Source organism: Salvelinus fontinalis, unplaced genomic scaffold (assembly GCF_029448725.1).
Source record: "Salvelinus fontinalis isolate EN_2023a unplaced genomic scaffold, ASM2944872v1 scaffold_0061, whole genome shotgun sequence".
Taxonomy (NCBI): domain Eukaryota; kingdom Metazoa; phylum Chordata; class Actinopteri; order Salmoniformes; family Salmonidae; genus Salvelinus; species Salvelinus fontinalis.
The window spans coordinates 489,317-511,527 of NW_026600270.1; the positions used below are offsets into that span (position 1 = coordinate 489,317).

Below are 22,211 nucleotides of genomic sequence, written 5' to 3' on the forward strand. Positions count from 1 at the left end.
GTTTTTGTCAATCTAGTGATCTGACAGTGCACCAGAGAACACACACAGGAGAGAAATCCTATAGCTGTAATCAATGTGGTAAGAGTTTTTGTCAATCTGGCCAGCTGACTGCACACCAGAGAACACACACAGGAGAGAAACCTTATAGCTGTGGTCAATGTGGGAAGAGTTTTACTGCATCTGGCTCTCTGACTTTACACCAGAGAACACACACAGGAGAGAAATCTTATAGCTGTGATCAATGTGGGAAGAGTTTTTGTCAATCTAGTGATCTGACAGTGCACCAGAGAACACACACAGGAGAGAAACCTTATAGCTGTGGTCAATGTGGGAAGAGATACTCTGGTAAAAGATCTCTGATCAAACATCAGAAAATACATGAAGGAGTTTTTTCATGATATCAATTAAATAATTAAATAATGTCACAATGTAGATTATTTTAACATTGTAGTAGGAGTTTTTTAATGAATGTCAATGTAGAACCCTAAATGTTTGCCCCCTGTTCAATTGATTTTACCCTCAGGGAAAAAATCCAGGCTCTGTATTGAAAGAGTTACTATTTATGTGATTTAACAAAAAGTGACTAACAAAAAAGAATTGTGTTACACTTACCACGTTGGTGACCCACTGGAATCACAATGTAGCTAGCTGTTTACCACGTTGGTGACCCACTGGAATCACAATGCAGCTAGCTGTTTACCACGTTGGTGACCCACTGGAATCACAATGTAGATAGCTGTTTACCACGTTGGTGACCCACTGGAATCACAATGTAGCTAGCTGTTTACCACGTTGGTGACCCACTGGAATCACAATGAAACACTCCAAAATGTTTAGGTTTTCAATATATCCCAAACTGTTTCTGCATATTGGTTATTGATTTGGACACGTTAAAACTGTGTTTTGATATTGCACTATTCCCATTTAGCAAAATGTCATTCAAAAGACGTTGAATATATGTTGGGATGTAGTTGAAATTGAAGGTTGAAAATATGTCTTTTCAGGTCGTTTTTTCAATGAAAAAAAATATTATAATAATAATATAAATTAGTCTATAATCAATTTTATTAACAATCTCACATCACTCCAGTATTTCTTGACAACATTCAAGTGCTAATTGTCTTTAGTCCACTACTGAAGAAGCATGACTCAAATCACCTCATATATTCAAACATTCAGCCTTACAAAATATACATGTTTTATTTTTCCATGCCTCACCATTAAGTAATTATTGCCAATACATATTAACAAAGGGGTGAACATTTGGTTTTGATATTTCATATTATGTAACATTTAGTAATCATAGTTATTCATGCAACCAACTTGACATTTTTGGGTACAATTATATTGACATTGTTACCCTGCTTTTATATCCAACAACATGCCTATCTAGTGAACCCTGAGAAGAGAGAGAAGCTCCGCAGTGAGGTGGAAAGTTACTACGGATATCGCAGGAGTTTCCTCTTGAAATCAGACATGTCCGTGGTAAGGACAACTTGGTTGCTGATTATCTCAAGGGTGGGCAGTCAAATAGATTTGTGTTTTGCATTTAGCCAGTGAGTTACCATGATCACAATTTATTTTGACACGTTTTTCCCGTGTTGGAGATTAGTTTTATCTCTTATTCTTTTATGTGTTTTTTTGAAACTGCACTGTTAGGGGCTCGTAAGTAAGAGTTCCAGTGTTGTATCCGGCGCATGTGACTAATACAATTTGATTTGAGTTTTGTTTGGGCTCGTTCCAAGGGGACGAGAGTTCTAGAAGCTAGTGGGTTTTAGGGAGACGAGAGTTCTAGAAGCTAGTGAGTTTTAGGATTCTATGGAAAGAAAAGGGATTAAAAACATAATTCTTTTAATACACGATTGCATATTATTATTTAGACATACGTGTTTTTAATTGTTGACAGCCAGTAGACACCATGTTTATATTGTAGAAGGTGAAGAATTGTAGATGATTATGTGAAATGGAAGTTGTAGAGATACTCTGAATGATTGGCTATGAAAAGCTAACTGACATTTACTACTGAGGTGCTGACCTGTTACACCCTCAACAACCACTGTAATTATTATTATTTGACCCTGCTGGTCATCTATGAACATTTGAACATCTTGGCCATGTTCTGTTATAATCTCCACCCGGCACAGCCAGAAGAGGACTGGCCACCCCTCAGAGCCTCATTCCTCTCTAGGTTTCTTCCTAGGTTCTTGTCTTTCTAGGGAGTTTTTCCTAGCCACCGTGCTTCTACACCTGCATGGCTTGCTGTTTGTGGTTTTAGGCTGGGTTTCTGTACAGCACTCTGTGACATCAGCTGATGTGAGAAGGGCTTTATAAATACATTTGATTGATTGTACAACTGAATGCATTCAACTGAAATGTGTCTTGGGAGCACTGATTGGTGTCACCTCGTTAGTCAGTATGTGTTACACCTGTGCTGGCTTGTCCATCTCGTTAGTGGGAAGGTGTTTCACCTGAGCTGGTCCAGGTTCTATTTAAGAGTGTCTGGCCCAGTGCTCCAGTTGTCTTGATAGATGTGGAGAGTCAACACCTTTTGTTGATCCACCTTTTTGGTTTGCTTCCTGTCTTTAAGTTAGTTGTGGGTTTTTCTTTTGTTTGCCTCTTCTTGGGAAGATTTAGTGGGTCTCATGGTGGGTGTCTTTTATGTCCCAGTTGTTGTTACTAGTCAACTTTCAGTGGACACCCCCATAGTGTTTTTCAGAACCCCTCCTAAAACCCCACCTGTTTAGTTGTTGTCAGCGACTCTGTTAGTTTTAAAAAACAAACTTGAAAAACAAGCTTATATTTTGGGTTGGGTTTTATATAGCATCATATTGTTAATATTTTAATCAATGGCATTTCCTTTCTTTCTTGCTCATTAGTCTTTCAGTTTTTCTTCTGTTTTTTATCCTCTTATGTTTGTTGTGTAACCGATGTGAAATAGCTAGCTAGTTAGCGGTGGTGCGCGCTAATAGCGTTTCAATTGGTGACGTCACTCGCTTTGAGACCTTGAAGTAGTGGTTCCCCTTGCTCTGCAAGGGCTGCGGCTTTTGTGGAGTGATGGGTAACGATGCTTCATGGGTGACTGTTGTTGATGTGTGCAGAGGGTCCCTGGTTCGCGCGAGGGGACGGACTAAAGTTATACTGTTACATGTACTAAATATTTCTGTTTAATTTTCATAGTTTTTTCCTGTGAAACCATTGTGTTGCATCCATGTCTGACATGTGCTGTATAAATAAAGCTTGATTTGAACATATTGCAAAACAAGTACATTTAACAAATGACCATAATATCAAAAAACAAATGTGTGTGTCTGAGGAGAAATTAACTTTCATACAGCCAAAGGGGGTGAGAAATTACACCAATATCAGTGAACAATTTATTTACAATGTAAATAAACATGGATGATGGAACATATTCCCTTTAGCTGACGTGATGAGCCACTAAGGGGACATAAATATTTACCATCTAAACCATGTGTGACCTCTCACCTCTCTGGCTGTAGAAGTGTTCTTCCTAACCATTCCCTCAACAGCTCTCTGACTGAGCTCCATCCTCACTGGGTCTTCAGAGGAGAGGATGGAAGGATGAATGGATCAGTCAGTCAATAAAGTGTAGAGCTGCTGTCTATGCTGTCTGACAAAATCACTATTTTAGTCGTTCATTAAAGGAAATAAGGCTTAATGACTGCTGAATACCAACTATCAATCACGTATTTTCAATTTCAGGTAGAGATACATCCTTGGGACGTCCCTAGCCCATTGAATTTGACATTTAAAATGGTTAAGGTTAGGGTTTAAGGTTAGGGTTTAGGGTAGAGATGTCCCAAGGAGCCCAGATAGCATTGACCATCATGCATTCTTCTGTCTCTTACATAGCAGGTGTAAAAGAAACACAGACAAGACAAGTAGGCACGCAATGGATTATGGTCACTGTAGTTAATTACGTTTTATGCACTAAACTACGTCGAATATTGGCCCGTTGTAAACTACAACTCCCTACTACATCACACAGTTCAGGCTGGATCTGATTTATCTAGAGAAACTACAACTCCCTACTACATCAAACAGTTCAGGCTGGATCTAATTTATCTCTGTGTTGTGAGGGAAAATCTATGTTAACCTCTTTAAGTTTATATGACTTATAATGTGTTGAAGGATCTTTAAGGTTGAGAAGTTTATGTGTATGTTTGTGTGGGTGTGCAACCACACACCCTCTCAGCAGACAGGCCAAAGGTGCTTGCCCCAATTAAGGGAACCGTTGATCTACTTCAGAGGAACTGTGTCTAGAGTGATTTCCTGTTGTTTTGACATCTCACTGGAAACCTAGAATAACTAGCTGTTGCTACAGAACGAGACGACCAATTCCCAGTTAGTCTGTCTCGTTCTCCACACACGGACACACACCAAGATCACGTGTTTTCTATATGCACAAGATAGTTTGACTATATAAGGCTTCTGAACTCCTTGTGTCATCGAGCTCTCGGCCTTCCACCTCAGAATGTAGGGCTGACCAGCTACATTATTGCAATTCTTATCAAATAAAGGTTGATTGTTTGAAGAAATGACAAGGTCTCTCCTGATTGGTTAGAATTTCCACCACAATGTGCAGTAACAATGATAGACCAGACTCATAGTACAGAATGAATGACTGACTGCCCAGTTCAACGTCAGTTCACCGTCTCACCTCATACTGTATTGGAGCAGCAGCAGCTGACTGCCCGGTTCAACGTCAGTTCACCGTCTCACCTCATACTGTATTGGAGCAGCAGCAGCTGACTTGATCGTTGATGCTAATCAGCAAGTTTTGAATCTGAGAGTAAATAGAGCCGACTACAACTCTAAAAATGAAGGGTTCAACTGGAGTTGTTCTCAGATCCCCTAAGAACCGTAGGGTTCTTGGTCAATGAAAAACAGCCCCAAAAGGTTCTTCAAAGAAGTTGTTAGAAGGTGGGTTCATCGAGGAACCTCCGTTGATGCTGGACTTCTTCCGGGAACTTCGCAATTACAACTGAAAACGATGGTGACAAGTTTGGATGCGACAACAGTTAAAAAGGTTAAGTTTTGGTTGATGTTTGGCTCTGAATATGTCTCGAAATATTTTATATAATAATATAACATACTATTAATAAATAACGAAGACAATGATGGTTTTCTGTGAATACCTTCCATAACGTTACTACAGCTAATTACCGTAAATATTAGAAAACCGGGTTTGACCGTCGACGTTGTATGAGCTACAGTACAGTACCGTTATCTAGCTAGCTAACGTTATGTCCTAACTAGGCACAACTAGGTTTGGATTATTTCCCTCAACTATATTATTTCCCATATATTGTATATCGTTTCCATAAAGCCAACATGGCTTTACACTCATTAACGTAAGTTTCCAATCTAGAGCAGTTCTCACTTTTGTGATAATAACCTAGCTAACGTTAACTAACTAACTAAGGACGGTGACCTGTCCAGACGAGATGTTACAACGAACTGAATCGTCAATGGAGGTCTTCCTCTTTATATAGCCTGCTACAGCATGCAATACTATTAACTGACAAGGGGGCATAACGTTACATGTACAATACTATCCCATTTTGGAAACGTTACATGTACAATACTATCCCATTTTGGACACGTTACATGGACAATACTATCCCATTTTGGAAACGTTACATGGACAATACTATCCCATTTTGGACACGTTACATGGACAATACTATCCCATTTTGGAAACGTTACATGGACAATACTATCCCATTTTGGAAACGTTACATGTACAATACAATCCCATTTTGGAAACGTTACACTTACAATACTGTCCCATTTTATGTTCTTATATTTTGCATTCAATTGTATGTCGATGCCATTTATCTTTCAATATTTATTGAATATATATATATTTTAATGCTTGTAAGAATATTCTTTGACACATTTTCTCTTCCTTTGAAATTCTTATAGGACAGAACATGGACACAATGCAATCGGGATCAAGAAGAAGGTACAGATCTGTTGTAGGACAGCTGCATTTGAATTGTACATTTAACCTACATAGCAGTCAAAACAAACTGACATCTATTAGCATACAAATGTGTGCAAATGATCAGTTCAGATCTTCTCAGAAATGAATCAAGTCCATGGAATGGATATAGACAAAAAGAGAATTCAAGGACTATCAGAGGTAGAGAGGCGAGGCAGGGGTGAGGACATCATCCTGCTATTTTGACAGTCCCTGAAGGACAATACAGAAGAGGGATTTGCTCTTATTCCTTCCCTTTCTCTAATGTATTTTGTAATAAAATTAGCAACTGTAGTAATATCGTTTCTTTACTTTACTAGGACTGGAGACCACAGCAGCGATTCTGCTCTTGCCCTACCTCTTCAATGAGGACCCGAGTGGCCTTTATGTACATGACAAGGTATGCCTATGCACCAATCATCTGTTTCTTCATTAACATAGGTGTGCATGCTTATATAAAACTACAGCTGAACATTTGTTATGTTCTTTGTTAATTGTATGTGTATTAATATTTTCTTACTTTTGTTGACACAGATTTCACCGCTCTTCACTCCTTTACTGCACATCGGTGGAAATCCATTTCACCATGAGAGTGAAATCCCGCTGGCCTTTGATGGGGAGAACATCCACGCCCTCGAGGACGTCCCCATGGGACTTGAGGCTCTGCTAGGGCTGTATTTTTTTAATTTTCCCTTAAATGTCAGAAAAACACTTATGTTGTTAAGTTACTGTGTTCTGGGGAGAAGAGAAGGTGGGGTGAAGTTACCAGGGCCGGTCATAAAGATGGCAAACTTCCTAACATAACTAAGTGGATACGATATACACACTAAAGCTGAAAAATCTGTATTTAGCCTACAATAGGCTAAAGTCTACAATATTGTTAGTTTACCTATGATTCATTTTTAATGTATGTTGTTTTTATTGTACATCATTATGTATATATATTATATGTCTTGAAAAGCACTATACAAAGTAAATGTATTATTTATTATGGTCTGACATGTCTGCAGAAATGTTGCAATATTGTAATGTGTTCTGTTTGGTAAATTGTTCTGTAAATATTTATTCACATTTGTGGTGCCACTAAATAAATAATGAATTATTTAAATCAATATTGTTATTAATATTATTAAAATATGTTTTTATAATGCAGGGAGGGTGGACAGGGAGTTAAAAAAAGGAACCCCAAAAGGTTCTTTGAGGAACCATGATAAGGGGTTCTTCAATGAACTTATAGGGGTTCCCACAAAAGGTTCTTCAAATAACTTTTAGGGGTTCCCCCAGTTTCAATTTGAAAACCCCCAAAGGATACTCCAGGAACCTTTAGTTTTTAGAGTGTATATTGATAAAAGTTACCTTGTCCGAGAGACATTTACATAGTTATACACAGCCCCTTTAGGGATGACTATTTTAGGGCAAAATAGCAGCCACAACAGACAGACCTGATATTGCCCATAATTCAGTCCTCACGTGCTGAGTGGGTATGACCAAAGTTATTCTGTTTAGCTGCACTTTGTAGTACATTTTTACACTATAATAAATGTTTCTGATGCCACACCGCCCGTTTTCAAAGGGAGCCGTTGGTTTTTAGATGCAGTCGCTATTTACCTTTTTGTCTGAAAGTATTTTCTCAACTGCGATACCAACTCCAGTCAACAGATGGCGATGTGCGTCTTTCAGGTGATTCTGCCACCGTGACGTATAATCTAGTGGACGGGACACTTCAACATCAACAGCTAATCAGCCACATTGTTTCACTCTAACTTGCTAGGTTTAATTAATCAATCTAGCAACTCCTCTCATACTGGGAATAATTACAGGTGCACCTTACTAGCTTATACTATATCATACATGGTCTTAACTAGTAAACACAGATTCCAGTTTTCATCCAGTTCACATAGATAGCTGTTAGCTGGCTCAGCCCTCTTCACACCTCCAAGGTGCCCCCTCACCCCTCACACAGGAATACACACTCAGAGCCTATGAGGCTTTTATAAAAACTCCACTTGTTTCGCTCACCTCATTCTTTTTTAAACTACGTTCGAGATGTGGTATCCACTCGGCTCGCTGCCTCTCAGATCAAAGGTGGGTCCATCTGCTCCGTTCCCGAAGTGTGGTTTCCCTGAGATCCCAAGTGCACAATTTACCCAGATCGTCAGAAGCGGTCACCAAGTGAAGATTCACATCCCCATCACCAAATGTGGTTGTTAATTTCTTTAATATCAAATGAGCAGACAAACTTATCACAAAAGTCAGAGTTATTCTTAAACTAAATCTTTATTCACTTAAGGGAGCAGGTCAATACAACACACACATATAAAGTGAATCAATTGAGTGCTCTACGATAATGACGGCTGGTTGACGAATCACCCCCAGAAGATTCATTGAGAGCCATGAGACAAAAGTACAAAGGTATTTTATAGCCAAGATACACCCTTTCAACCTACATGACAAACAACAGATGTATAGAACGGGTCACAAGGTTAAGATTTGTATGAAAGATACTTATAATTCACAGCAGACAGTATCTGCTGTAAAAACTGTACTCTTTGTGTAGAGACCAGGGTCTGGCCCTGGGGTCATCTCTCCCTGGTACCATATAGAACAGAAACATTAACTCATGCTCTGGAATGCGGTCTCTTTAGGTTTTAATCACCCAAAAGACATTGTAAATCTCCTGTCAGTGTTTTCTCCCAGAGGCCCATCCTCAGTAGAACACACAGACACAATAGTTCTAAGAACCCTCTATTCTGTTGCATAAAACAACCATTTGATGCAATAAAAGTATTATAACATAATGTTGCAGTTTTGCTCTCAGTGTCCACTGAAAGTTGACTAGTAACAACAACTGGGACATAAAAGACACCCACCATGAGACCCACTAAATCTGCCCAAGAGGCAAACAAAAGAAAAACCCACACCAAACTTAAAGACAGGAAGTAAACCAAAAAGGTGGAGCAACTAAAAGGTGTTGACTCTCCACATCTATCAAGACAAATGGAGCACTGGGCCAGACACTTTTAAATAGAACCTGGACCAGCTCAGGTGAAACACCTTCCCACTAACGAGATGGAAAAGCCAGCACAAGTGTAACACATACTGACTAACGAGGTGACACCAATCTGTGCGTCCTACGTGCTAATGAGCTATACGTACTAACGAGCTATACGTGCTAACGAGCTATACGTGCTAACGAGCTATACGTGCTAACGAGCTATACGTGCTAACGAGCTATACGTACTAACGAGCTATACGTGCTAAAGTCCAACCTCAAAACATAAATGGAAAAACCAAAGTCTGTAACACCTTCCCCTTAGGACAACAAATATATTTTATATTTATGACTCAATTTATTAGGATTGTTAATAAAATTGATTATAGACCGATTTATTATACTGCGTCCATGTGTATAAGCTGCAAGTACGTACGTTGAAATTAAATCGTTTTCTGTTCAACTTTCAAGTAAAACCAAACTTATATTGTACGTTGGGAATAGTCTTATTTTCAACGACAATTTGCTTGGTAGGATATCCCCAATGTCGACAGTTTGCTAGGTGGGATATCCCCAATGTCACAGTTTAAACAGTGTCCAAATCAATAGTCCAAATGCAGAAACAGTTTGTGATAAATTGAAAACCTAAACGTAAAATGTACTATATACACAAACATCTGCCACAATAATCATATTACTTGTATTTATATTTATTTAAACAAGCTCCTTATAAACTGCACAAGCACCAGAAACGCTGTTGTTTTGACAAGTAGCAATAAATCACTGATATCGATTAGGGGGGAAATCAGGTTGTAGGTGCTGTTGAAACTAACACAACAAAAAAAAACACATGGAAATGGGAGATATATTTTACCTCACTGGTTAGAGGACAACCCGCAGAAGACAGTCAGCTACATTTTGGAGTGATGCATTTAAATCTAGGGGTCGCTAAACAAAGGAACAACACTTATTTGTCATCACTCAACGATATCATGTTGAAATCAATTGTGTGACAGAAGGGAGATGAGGTTGCACGTTCTGTTAAAACTAACAGCTCAAAAACCACACGGAATCTGGGAATAATGTGTACATCACTGGTTAGAAGACAATTTGTAGAAAGCAGTTTGCTACATTTTGAAGTGTTGCATTTTGATTCAAGTGGGTCACCAACGTGGGAAGTGTAACAGGTACAAATGTTTAGGCTTCTACATTGTGACATCAATAAAATACTCCTACTACAATGTTAAAACGTTCTACATTGTGACATTATTTCATTGACATCAAGAAACAACTCCTTGATGTATTTTATGTTTAATCAGAGATCTTTTATCAGAGTATCTCTTTCCCTGTGTGTGTCCGCTTGTGTATATTCAGGCTGTTTGGCTGAGTAAAACTCTTCCCACATCGATCACAGCTATATGGTTTCTCTCCTGTGTGTGTTCTCTGGTGTATAGTTAGATACCTAGGAGTACAAAAACTCTTCCCACATTGATCACAGCACGGATTATCTCCTGTGTGTGTTCTATGGTGGTTAGTTAGATTGCTAGATGTAGAAAAACTCATCCGACATTGATCACAGCTATATGGTTTCTCTCCTGTGTGTGTTCTCTGGTGTGCAGTCAGATGGCTAGATTTAGCAAAACTCTTCCCACATTGATCACAGCCATATGGTTTCTCTCCTTTGTGTGTTCTCTGGTGTACAGTCAGAGAGTTAGATATAGTAAAACTCTTCCCACATTGATCACAGCTAAAAGATTTCTCTCCTGTGTGTGTTCTCTGGTGTATTTTAAGTTCTGATGAAGATTTGCAACATTTCCCACAGTCAGAGCAGCAATGAGATTTCTTTCCTGTCGATCTCTGCTGGTGTTTCTTGAGGAGTTCTGATCTGGAGAGACTCTTCTCTGCCTTGTCAGCATCATGAGGTTGTTGAGGCTCCCCAGAGGATCCACGATAGTCACATCTCTCTCCTGTGTGAACAACAAAGTCAGACGGTTAAAGGGCCACAACAGCAGAAATCCACTGTTTATTTGAGGTAAAAGGTGATGCCCAGAGGTCTGTTAAATTATTTTACAAATGTCTTAAGACAGTCAAATCCTAAGCAGTGTGCCAGACGACCTTTGATCTCCAAAAAAGGCCCCTTTCTGTGTTTGCTAAAATTGCAGCACGAGGGCGATGCACACACAATTTGATTGCAGAAAAACCTCCCTGCTAATGAGGAAACCACTAGTTATGGATGTAGTATATCTGGTAATAAGGAAACCACTAGTTATGGATGTAGTATATCTGGTAATGAGGAAACCACTAGTTATGGATGTAGTATATCTGGTAATGAGGAAACCCCTAGTTATGGATGTAGTATATCTGGTAATGAGGAAACCACTAGTTATGGATGTAGTATATCTGGTAATGAGGAAACCACTAGTTATGGATGTAGTATATCTGCTAATGAGGAAACCACTAGTTATGGATGTAGTATATCTGCTAATGAGGAAACCACTAGTTATGGATGTAGTATATCTGCTAATGAGGAAACCCCTAGTTATGGATGTAGTATATCTGCTAATGAGGAAACCCCTAGTTATGGATGTAGTATATCTGCTAATGAGGAAACCACTAGTTATGGATGTAGTATATCTGCCTGGAACAAAAATGGTGAGCAAAGATTTTAGTTTTCCACAATGTATTCTGAATATTACAGCGCATAATCAGCGCAAGATCAGGAGTGCTACTGAAGGAAACTCACATTAAGTTCTGTCTATTCACTAATTCACCACCGTGGGGGAAAACTCAGGGGAGTTCTCATAGGCTGACAGCAATAATAGCCTCCATTTACAGGTTGATTATGAGTGAATTTAACACTACTATTGGATTATAACTGTAACACTCGTTTGAATCACCTGCTTAAAATGTTTGTGTTATTGTCCCAAATCAACTGCTTTATACTTATAAAACACTTCAACCAGTAAAATGCTCTTTAGCTAGCGTTGCCATCAGCCTGAAACTGAGGGTTTGTACATTAAGTGTTTAACAAATTGGAGAATAACTTCACCTAACAACAAGATAGTCCTACTGTAGGACCCATAACTTCACCCAACAACAACATAGACCTACTGTAGGACCCATAACTTCACCTAACAACAACATAGACCTACTGTAGGACCCATAACTTCACCTAACAACAACATAGACCTACTGTAGGACCCATAACTTCACCTAACAACAACATAGACCTACTGTAGGACCCATAACTTCACCTAACAACAACATATACCTACTGTAGGACCCATAACTTCACCTAACAATAACATAGAACTATGACTATAAATAATTTAATATTTACAGGTGAAACATGGAAACTAAAATGTCTTTGTCATGGCATTTCATAACCTGATCACCAGATAATTTTGTGAATAATCCCACTAGGCTACTCTGTAATGTGATGTCATTCTAAATGTCCTGAATAAAGGAAAATAGCTCTGTGTGTTGTACAATAGCCCATCCATCAAGGAACAGTTCTCTACACATTATGAGCTAAGTATCTCTGTGTGCCAACAGACTATAATTATGACATCATGGATGAATTCTAGAATATACTATATAGCCTAGAAACCTGGTTAAACCATCATTATGACATCATGGATGAATTCTAGAATATACTATATATCCTAGAAACCTGGTTAAACTATCATTATGACATCATGGATGAATTCTGGAATATACTATATAGCCTAGAAACCTGGTTAAACTATCATTATGACATCATGCATGGCCAGTCCTTGTATTCATAGTGTAGTGAATTCAGGGGGCAGCTCTGAGCTGAACTCAAACCTGGGTCCAGCGACTGTCAAGTCAACACCTTATAACTGTTATACCAAGATGACCAAACTTCTTGACGGGGTCCCCAGGTTTTGGGTTACGGTTGATACAATAGCTTTCTCTATGAATTTGAGCGTGGTTACATTTCTCCTTCCCCCATCCCTCAGCTGTTCACCAAACCAAGTCTCTGGGCAGCCATTTTGTTTCTGTTTAAATCCTAGGTTGTCTCTTTAAAAAAGCCACACAACAAACAACCAATCTGCAGTTGAAACAATAACAACGCTGTAATTCCACCACTGTTTTGCTAATAAGATGATGATGGGGTTGGAGAAATGTAACTACTCTCAAATTCATAGACAGAACAATGGATGCAAGGACTGACCATCCATGGTATCAACATGATAGTTTTAACCATGTTGAGGCTTTACAGTGTTATTTTACATTGTTTCTAAACAGCTTATTTGGGGTTCTGATGGGAACAATAGTTGAACTAAGCTCATGAGGCATTTGTTTAACACCAAACATCAGTTCAACAACTGCAGAGTTTGTGCCTCTATATTTAAGACAGTACTTACGAGTGTTAATCAGGGAACGGTTTCTCAAAACCATCTTATGGCTAAGTTCACCGTTAGAACCATCGGACACCTTAAGATGCGTTTGGGAAACCGGGACTAGATATCCAGTTTCCTCCTCTTCTTCCTCCTCCTCCGTTTTCAATGTAACAGTCATCTCTTCCTCCTCCTCTTTCACTCCATAAACTGCATCCTCCTCTCCTTTTACTGTAACATCCTCCTCCTCTTTCACTCTGAACGCTTCTTCCCCTTCTTTCACTGAAACGGCCTCATCCTCTACTTCTTGTTTTACTGTGATACCCGCTTCTTCTATAGCAGGGGAGTAGCTTAGTGACCGCATGGTCGGGGATGTTAGCTAGCTAGGCTAATGCTAACTTAACCAGCCCGCTAACGGAATAATAACAACAACACCGTAAATATGAAATTAAAACGGATAACTAACCAACTAGACGACAGAAGAGGGTTTAAAACACAGTGGCTAATATACACTAAAGCGTCTAAAGAGCTATATTGGTTCGGCTATTTTGGCTAGCAAGCTACCGAGGTGGCTGCCTGTCTGATTGTCTGTTGCTGCTGTTGAAAGAAGCGTTCCGTCCACTAGATTATACGTCACAGTAGCAGCATTGCCTTAAAGTCGCAGACCGCTATATGCTGACTGGAGTGGATAACACAATTGAGTAAAACGTATATTTTATTTTCAGACAAAAAGTTAAAGGGTAGGAATCAGGGGCGTCGCTAGAACTAAAATATTAATTAGCCCCCCCTAAATAAATCAATATCAGTCAATATATTTTTTCTGTCAACCGTTCCATCTCATCTTAAACTTTTTACCGGGCCGGGGGAGGCTGCTGCTGCACTAGTGACTGTTAGACTTTCTTCAGCAAAGATATAGTAGAACTGAACTGAATCAAAGATGGCGAACAGAAATACTAGAAGAGAGGGGTACCCCTACACAGAACTGAATCAAAGATGGCGGACAGAAATACTAGAAGAGAGGGAACCCCTACACAGAACTGAACTGAATCAAAGATGGCGGACAGAAATACTAGAATTGAGGGGTACCCCGACACAGAACTGAACTGAATCAAAGATGGCAAACAGAAATACTAGAAGAGAGGGGTACCCCTACACAGAACTGAACTGAATCAAAGATGGCGAACAGAAATACTAGGAAAGAGGGGAACCCCTACACAGAACTGAACTGAATCAAAGATGGCGGACAGAAATACTAGGATGGAAGCAAATGTAAGGGATTATAAAGTCATAACTAATCATGCAAAAACATGTACAGTTGACAGGAATGTTAGTTCATGTAGAGACAAACGATTATGCATTTTTAAAATAATAGTTCATTTACAAAAATCGTGATTTAGCCAGCTAGCTGACTAGCTAACATTAGCCAGCTAGCTGACTAGCTAACATTAGCCAGCTAGCTGACTAGCTAACATTAGCCAGCTAGCTGGCTAGCTTTATGGGTGTTGTGACATGAGTATGAAATTGTAATTCTGGTTGTTTTAGGGACTCCTGAAACAACCAGCAAACCAGACTGCCGTTTTGTGAAACAGTGGATGTATAGAATCTAGCTAGCTGAAGATTTTACTGCAAATTGAATGTACAATTTTGTAAGCTTTCCTTGCTTATGTTTGCTATGCAGATAGATGAAATCACGCAATTAGCTATTTTCTTGCTTATTGTGCAGTGGATGATTAAAATACCTGTATGCCCATGGATGTGTAGCTAGCTATCTAGCCGATCTGTGTATGGACCCAAACGTTTGGTATACATATTAGTTCAGAACCTAGCTATGAACCTCAGCTATCATAGCCAGTTGTATCAACTTCAAAACAGCCTGAATGACATTAATGAAGCCTATGGATTGAGTAGAATATAATATCATGTTGTGCCAAGGATGCAAGTCGTATATGTAGTTATTACCATGCATGAGATCCCCACATTGTAGCCTGTACATTTAATATATTCACTGATCATGTACTCTACCTTTGCAAATAAATGTGCAGTTTAGGAATGAATGTCTTTGAGATGATTTTTCAGTCATATCCAATACCAGGAGAATCAAATTCCAGTTTTTGAATGACGCTGTGTCTGCATGTATGTATTACAATTATACACTTCAACAGTGTTTACCAATCTTGGTCCTGAGACATCAATGGTTACACATTGTAACTAATAGACTAGAAACAGGATTTAACTAGTTAATTCATATATACAGAAATATCATGTTAAAAAACAGAACACTACACTTCCTATGCATCATGTAAATACTCCAACACCGGTTCATCTCAACATCTAATACCCTTCATCTGCATTGATCTGATAAACACAGGATAGGTGGAGTATTTCATCACATTACACTTCATTTCAACCAGTAGAGAATGTGAAACGCTTGATTGAAAAGCTCATTATCCAAGTGTTATAAATACAAGTTCAATCTGTACTTCAATGCACATCTGTTGTGCATTATAAAAACAGAGGAAGAAAGAGGAGGTGGAGAGAGAGGTGTAAAAGACAGAAAGGGAAAGAGGTAAGCACATAGGAGCAGGGAAGGCAGCACATGATTAATGAATCACAGTGCTACATAAATATTCTCTCAGTTCATCACAATTACATAATAGTGTCTCTAGTTGGACCAAAGGTGATCTTAAAAGAGGGTGAGGTGGCGATGATGGGACTAGGGGTTGGCATCCTCTCACATCAAAACATATCTGCAGACGAGAGACAGATGGAGAGAGAGACCAGTACAAAAAAAAAGTATGAATGTATGTACTTGTAAGTCGCTCTGGATAAGAGCGTCTGCTAAATGACTTAAATGTAAATGTAAGCCTTGTGTTTTTATTTTTTATTCTAACATTGTTAGTCATCAATCAGGAGGTGAAATGCAAAACTGACCTTGGATCATTAACTCTGGGACTACTGCATCTGTCTGTATTTCAATGTAAAGCATCTCTTTAATACTACTTCCTGTATAATATAAACTGACCTGGGATCATTAACTCTGGGACTACTGCTTCTATCTGTATTTCAATGTAAAGCATCTCTTTAATAATACTTCCTGTTGACCTGACCAAGTGACCTCTCACCTCTGATCATGCTGTGCCCTCTATGTAGCCAGTTCAGATGCAGGAGGGGTTCACCGACACAGCTGATATAACCTAGAGGACTTAGGGAGAAGGGGAGAGAGGGATGAAGTGGAGGAGAGAGACTGTTATTGAGAAAATAAGGTAGTTAAAGCCACAGTGTTCAACAGGAATCTGTGTGTGGCCTCACCTGGTGTCCACACCACACTAAGTGGCTGCAGAGTACTTTATGCTGAAAAACATGAACAGACACACAAGGACAAACAATATAGCGTAGTTATAGAAATAATGAAGTGTCTTACTATTCTCCATGGTTGGCCCTCTTGCCTATTCTTTGAAGGTGGAAGGAGCCACAGTTATACACCTGAGCCTGCTTACTGCACAACACAATCCATCAATCAGATTGATACATGAGTGTGTAGGTGTGGGTTATAGGGTGTCTAATTGTTCTACATTTTTTCAATATGAGTGATTTAAATCAGCCTGTTTTATTTTTGCACAGACATCACACCCTTACCTAAACAGCACCCTCACCTGAGAAGTAGAAATCAAAGGGAGAGAAACTGTAAATTGAATAACTGCAGTTGACATAGCTAAGTAAATGGAAGAATACTCCTATTGCAATGTGAATGGCTCTTAAAAGAGCCGTTGGTTGTGCATAGTGTAGTCTATGGTGTTGCTAGGGAACAGCACCCTCTTAAAAGAGCCTTTGGTTGTGCATAGTGTAGTCTATGGTGTTGCTAGGGAACAGCACCCTCTTAAAAGAGCCTTTGGTTGTGCATAGTGTAGTCTATGGTGTTGCCAGGGAACAGTACCCTCTTAAAAGAGCCTTTGGTTGAGCATAGTGTAGTCTATGGTGTTGCCAGGGAACAGCACCCTCTTAAAAGAGCCTTTGGTTGTGCATAGTGTAATCTATGGTGTTGCCAGGGAACAGCACCCTCTTAAAAGAGCCTTTGGTTGTGCATAGTGTAGTCTATGGTGTTGCCAGGCAACAGCACCTTCTTAAAAGAGCCTTTGGTTGTGCATAGTGTAGTCTATGGTGTTGCTAGGGAACAGCACCCTCTTAAAAGAGCCTTTGGTTGTGCATAGTGTAGTCTATGGTGTTGCCAGGGAACAGCACCCTCTTTGAAGAAGTAGGAGGTGAAGATCTCCCGAACACGGATTGCCTCTCTTGCTGCGTTGTTGGACCCCATCCTTGAAACATCCTGCAGAGCAGCAGACTCCTCCTCTGGGACACGGCGGCGAGCTGCAGATCCCCTCCTGGTCCTCGTGTCCATCCTCATGAAGTTACGCAGGACACAGGTAGCTTTCACACACCTGAATTCCTCCAGGAGGCAATCCCAGATGACCCTGGTCACCCAACCTTGCAGTGCCCTACACGGCAACTGTAGGCAATCGTTTGGAAGGAATCTCCAGTTACAAGGTATCTGTAGGAATATGGAAGACAATGTAATTATTAGACTGTTACATCACCAGGTCATTGTGGATTACTAAAGTATAATATCCCTGATAACAAATCATGATAACATTGGATTGATAGATGCATGGGCACACATATGTACATGTGTAGCATGTGACAATAACAGGATCATATCAAGGATGACATCACAAATGACGACATAAATACCACTTGAAGCTTGATGATGAGTTGATCATTTGAATCAGCTGTGCAGTGCTGAGGCAAAAACAACAATGTGCCTCTTTGAGTCCCCAGGACTGAGAACCACTGCTCTTCATTGGGACCTCTTCATATGTAGACTGGCTTCCATAGCGCTCTTTATCTGAGGACAGAAAACATCACAAGAAACACACTTCATTATAGTCAAATTACACCACACTGAATATTATGTTACTATTATCTCCGTCCTCACTTCTTGGGACAGGAACTACACAAAAGTACCTGCCCTATCCAGAATAGCCTCATCTCTCACTGACAGTTGGGGCTGCTATCCTTTCACCCTCCATGGCTGTTAGCTAGCTACCTACAAATGCATTTGGAGTTTGTTTTTTACAGTGATAAATACATCAAGATAGCTAGCTAATATGAAGTTAGAAAGCTGATGATATTTAATTCACTTAGCTATCTATCTATACAGACTGGTTACCTATTTAGATGTGATATGAAAGTATTGTGTGAAATAATTGTTCTGTGATATGAAAGTATTATGTGAAATTATTTTGAGGAGTAACGGCGGCAGAGAATCAGCAGTAGAAACAATAACAAAGCGTACTCCCTATCCGTTGAGAATCGATTCACATTTAGATGGAATATTTGACTATTTTAGCTGCCAGAGCCAGTCTACCTCTGAAAATAACATACAGTCCTTGGACCTTGAGGAGTAATGGGGGCAGCAATCAGCAGTAGAAACAATAACAAAGCGTACTCCCTGCCTGTTTCGGTAAAAAGCTGAGGGATGGGGCTGGAGAAATGCAACCATCCATGATATCAACATTCTAGTTAACCATGTTTTGAGGATATACAGTGTTTGTTTATATTTACTGACAAACATTGGAGTAAAAAAAGCTCATATTTTGGGTTCTGATGGGGTACGACAGTTGAACTAAGCTCATGAGGCATTTATAAGTGATTTCTTCAAGAAACAATGGGTACATGTCATTAATGTATAAGTCCCAAAATGGATGTAACAACTACTGATTGCCCCTTTAAGACTACATATTGGGCTAATCTAATAGGAGATATTGAGGACTACAGTATTTCAGGCATTGTAATTAGATGCATTTGATCAATTGTTAACGTTTTGTTGATGGTCCACTTTTGATGTTCTACAAGTTACAGTGTAGCTTCAGCCATTCCTACAGAACAACATTAAAGTGTAGAAACCCTTTACTGCATATTGGTTCAACGAATGCAGAGACGGTACTTACTGGGGTTAAACAGATCTCCAACCTCCTCTTCTTCCTCCAATGTGACAGTAATCTTCCCCTCCTCCTCTTTCACATCCTTCTCTTCTTCGTTTACTGTAACATCCTCCTCCTCTTTCACTGAAACGTCTTTCTCTTCTTCTTTCACTGTAACAGCCTCATCCAATACTTCTTGTTTTACTGTGATATCCTCCTCTTCCTTCTCCTCGTTCACGACAATGTTCAGCCCCAGAGCTTCTTTCTCCGTCCAGCAGACCTCCTCTTCTTTAACAGGAGGGGAGAAGCTTACTGACCTCATGTTCGGGGATGTTAGCTAGCTAGCTATCATTAGCGACTAGGCTAGTGCTAACTTAACCAGCCAGCTACTATAGCTGACTAATACAAAATAACATAATATTAAATAAAACAGGTTAACAAGTAGATACGACAGAAGTGTGTCTAAAACACAGTAGGTAATATACACCGAAAGCGTATAAATAGCTTGAATCTTTCGGGTATGTTGGCTAGCAAGCTACCGAGGTGGTTGACGAGCTGTTTCTGAAGAACCGTCCACTAGATTATACGTCACGCTGGCAGCGACGCCTGAAAGACGCACATCGCCGTCTGCTGACTGGAGGGGAAACGCAGTTGAGGATCATATTTTATTTTCAGACAAAGATTATTTTAAATGGATTTAATTAAATAATACTATTATATTGAGACATACAAAGACAGGAATGTGTTGATCGATTAGTGCGAATAAAAAATGTTTATTGCAGCACATTTAAGGCAGTTTCATTGAGTCAAACAAAATCTAAATAAGTAGCTAGCTACTGTAGGTCTATACTGCTCCTACATGGTGTAACAATACATCATGTAGATGTATATAATGAACAGACTAGGTCTATACTGCTCCTACATGGTGTAACAATACATCATGTAGATGTATATAATGAATAGACTAGGTCTGTACTGCTCCTACATGGTGTAACAATACATCATGTAGATGTACATAATGAACAGACTAGGTCTATACTGCTCCTACATGGTGTAACAATACATCATGTAGATGTATATAATGAACAGACTAGGTCTATATTGCTCCTACATGGTGTAACAATACATCATGTAGATGTATATAATGAACAGACTAGGTCCATACTGCTCCTACATGGTGTAACAATACATCATATAGATGTATATAATGAACAGACTAGGTCTATACTGCTCCTAAATGGTGTAACAATACATCATGTAGATGTATATAATTAACAGACTAGGTCTATACTGCTCCTACATGGTGTAACAATACATCATATAGATGTATATAATGAACAGACTAGGTCTATACTGCTCCTACATGGTGTAACAATACATCATGTAGATGTATATATTGAACAGACTAGGTCTATACTGCTCCTACATGGTGTAACAATACATCATGTAGATGTCTATAATGAACAGACTAGGTCTATACTGCTCCTACGTGGTGTAACAATACATCATGTAGATGTATATATTGAACAGACTAGGTCTATACTGCTCCTACATGGTGTAACAATACACCATGTAGATGTCTATAATGAACAGACTAGGTCTATACTGCTCCTACGTGGTGTAACAATACATCATGTAGATGTATATAATGAACAGACTAGGTCTATACTGCTCCTACATGGTGTAACAATATATCATGTAGATGTATATAATGAACAGACTAGGTCTATACTGCTCCTACATGTTTATGTATTATTATGTGTTATTTATTTCTCCTTTATTTAACCAGGTCGTTCAGTTGAGAACAAGTTCTCATTTACAACTGCAACCTGGCCAAGATAAAACAAAGCAGTTCGACACATACAACACACAGAGTTACACATGGAGTAAAACAAACATACAGTCAATAATACAGTAGAAAAATAAGTCTATATACAATGTGAGCAAGTGAGGTGAGATAAGGGAGGTGAAGGCAAAAAAAGGCCATGGTGGCGAAGTAAATATAATATAGCAAGTAAAACACTGGAATGATAGATTTGCAGTGGAAGAATGTGCAAAGTAGAGATAGAAATAATGGGGTGCAAAGGAGCTTAAATAAATAAGTAAATAAATACACTAGGGAAAGAGGTAGTTGTTTGGGCTAAATTATAGTTGGGCTATGTACAGGTGCAGTAATCTGTGAGCTGCTCTGACAGCTGGTGCTTAAAGCTAGTGAGGGAGATAAGTGTTTCCCGTTTCAGAGATTTTTGTAGTTTGTTCGTATTAATGCAGATATTATGGACATTTTATTTAAAACATGTAATTAAACTATAATTGTAGCTCCTTTAATTTAGACCCAAAATGTATTTGCTATGTGTGCTAAGGACCGGCTATTAAAAGGAACAGGCGACTATTTGAGACTCAGCCTCAGAAATGTTTGGTCACATGGAATCAAGTGGTCACTAGATGTCTACGGTGCCAAAGAGAATTATAGTTGGGAGTGTTGAGTGTGTTGATATAACGGTAATAATGTCACATGGAATCAAGTGGTCACTAGATGTCTACGGTGCCAAAGAGAATTATAGTTGGGAGTGTTGGGAGTGTCCAGTGTGTTGATATAACGGTAATAATGTCACATGGAATCAAGTGGTCACTAGATGTCTACGGTGCCAAAGAGAATTATAGTTGGGGGTGTTGGGAGTGTTGAGTGTGTTGATATAACGGTAATAATGTCACATGGAATCAAGTGGTCACTAGATGTCTACAGTGCCAAAGAGAATTATAGTTGGAAGTGTTAAGTGTGTTGATATAACGGTAATAATGTCAAAATTCCACTTTTAGTCTAAGGTACTAGATCACAGTGTTAGAGGTGTCACTATAGACCCGAGTGG

The 22,211-nt window shown here is 39.2% G+C and overlaps 2 protein-coding genes across 5 annotated transcripts in view; both read right to left on the minus strand.

Annotated features, from left to right (window-relative positions):
• The window catches only part of LOC129842682 (zinc finger protein OZF-like), a 187,224-nt gene that overhangs the window by 62,836 nt on the left and 102,177 nt on the right, over positions 1-22,211 (minus strand). The gene's annotated exons all lie outside the window — the stretch shown is intronic.
• LOC129842698 (gastrula zinc finger protein XlCGF17.1-like) lies at positions 8,266-19,929 on the minus strand. 4 transcript variants are annotated; one of them, XM_055911326.1, is made up of 5 exons: positions 19,369-19,927; positions 18,110-18,263; positions 16,486-17,909; positions 13,391-16,110; positions 8,266-10,966 (listed from the first exon to the last, which is right to left on the minus strand). In XM_055911326.1, exons 4-5 carry the CDS (start codon positions 13,725-13,727, stop codon positions 10,329-10,331), a joined length of 975 nt encoding a protein of 324 aa, XP_055767301.1. In that variant the 5' UTR covers positions 13,728-16,110; positions 16,486-17,909; positions 18,110-18,263; positions 19,369-19,927; the 3' UTR covers positions 8,266-10,328. The 4 variants fall into 4 exon arrangements, 3 of the variants coding, with proteins under 3 accessions (XP_055767301.1, XP_055767302.1, XP_055767303.1); XR_008757664.1 differs by lacking the exon at positions 8,266-10,966 and having other exon boundaries at positions 14,614-16,110; positions 19,369-19,925; XM_055911327.1 differs by lacking the exons at positions 8,266-10,966; positions 18,110-18,263 and having other exon boundaries at positions 14,614-16,110; positions 16,486-16,557.

Coding starts and splice junctions, on each gene's coding strand:
- LOC129842698 (XM_055911326.1), bottom strand. CDS start 13,727: ATGCGGTCACTAAGCTACTCCCCTGCTATAGAAGAAGCGGGTATCACA. Junction 10,967..13,390: donor CCGTTCCCTGATTAACACTC/GTAAGTACTGTC, acceptor TTGTTCACACAG/GAGAGAGATGTGACTATCGT.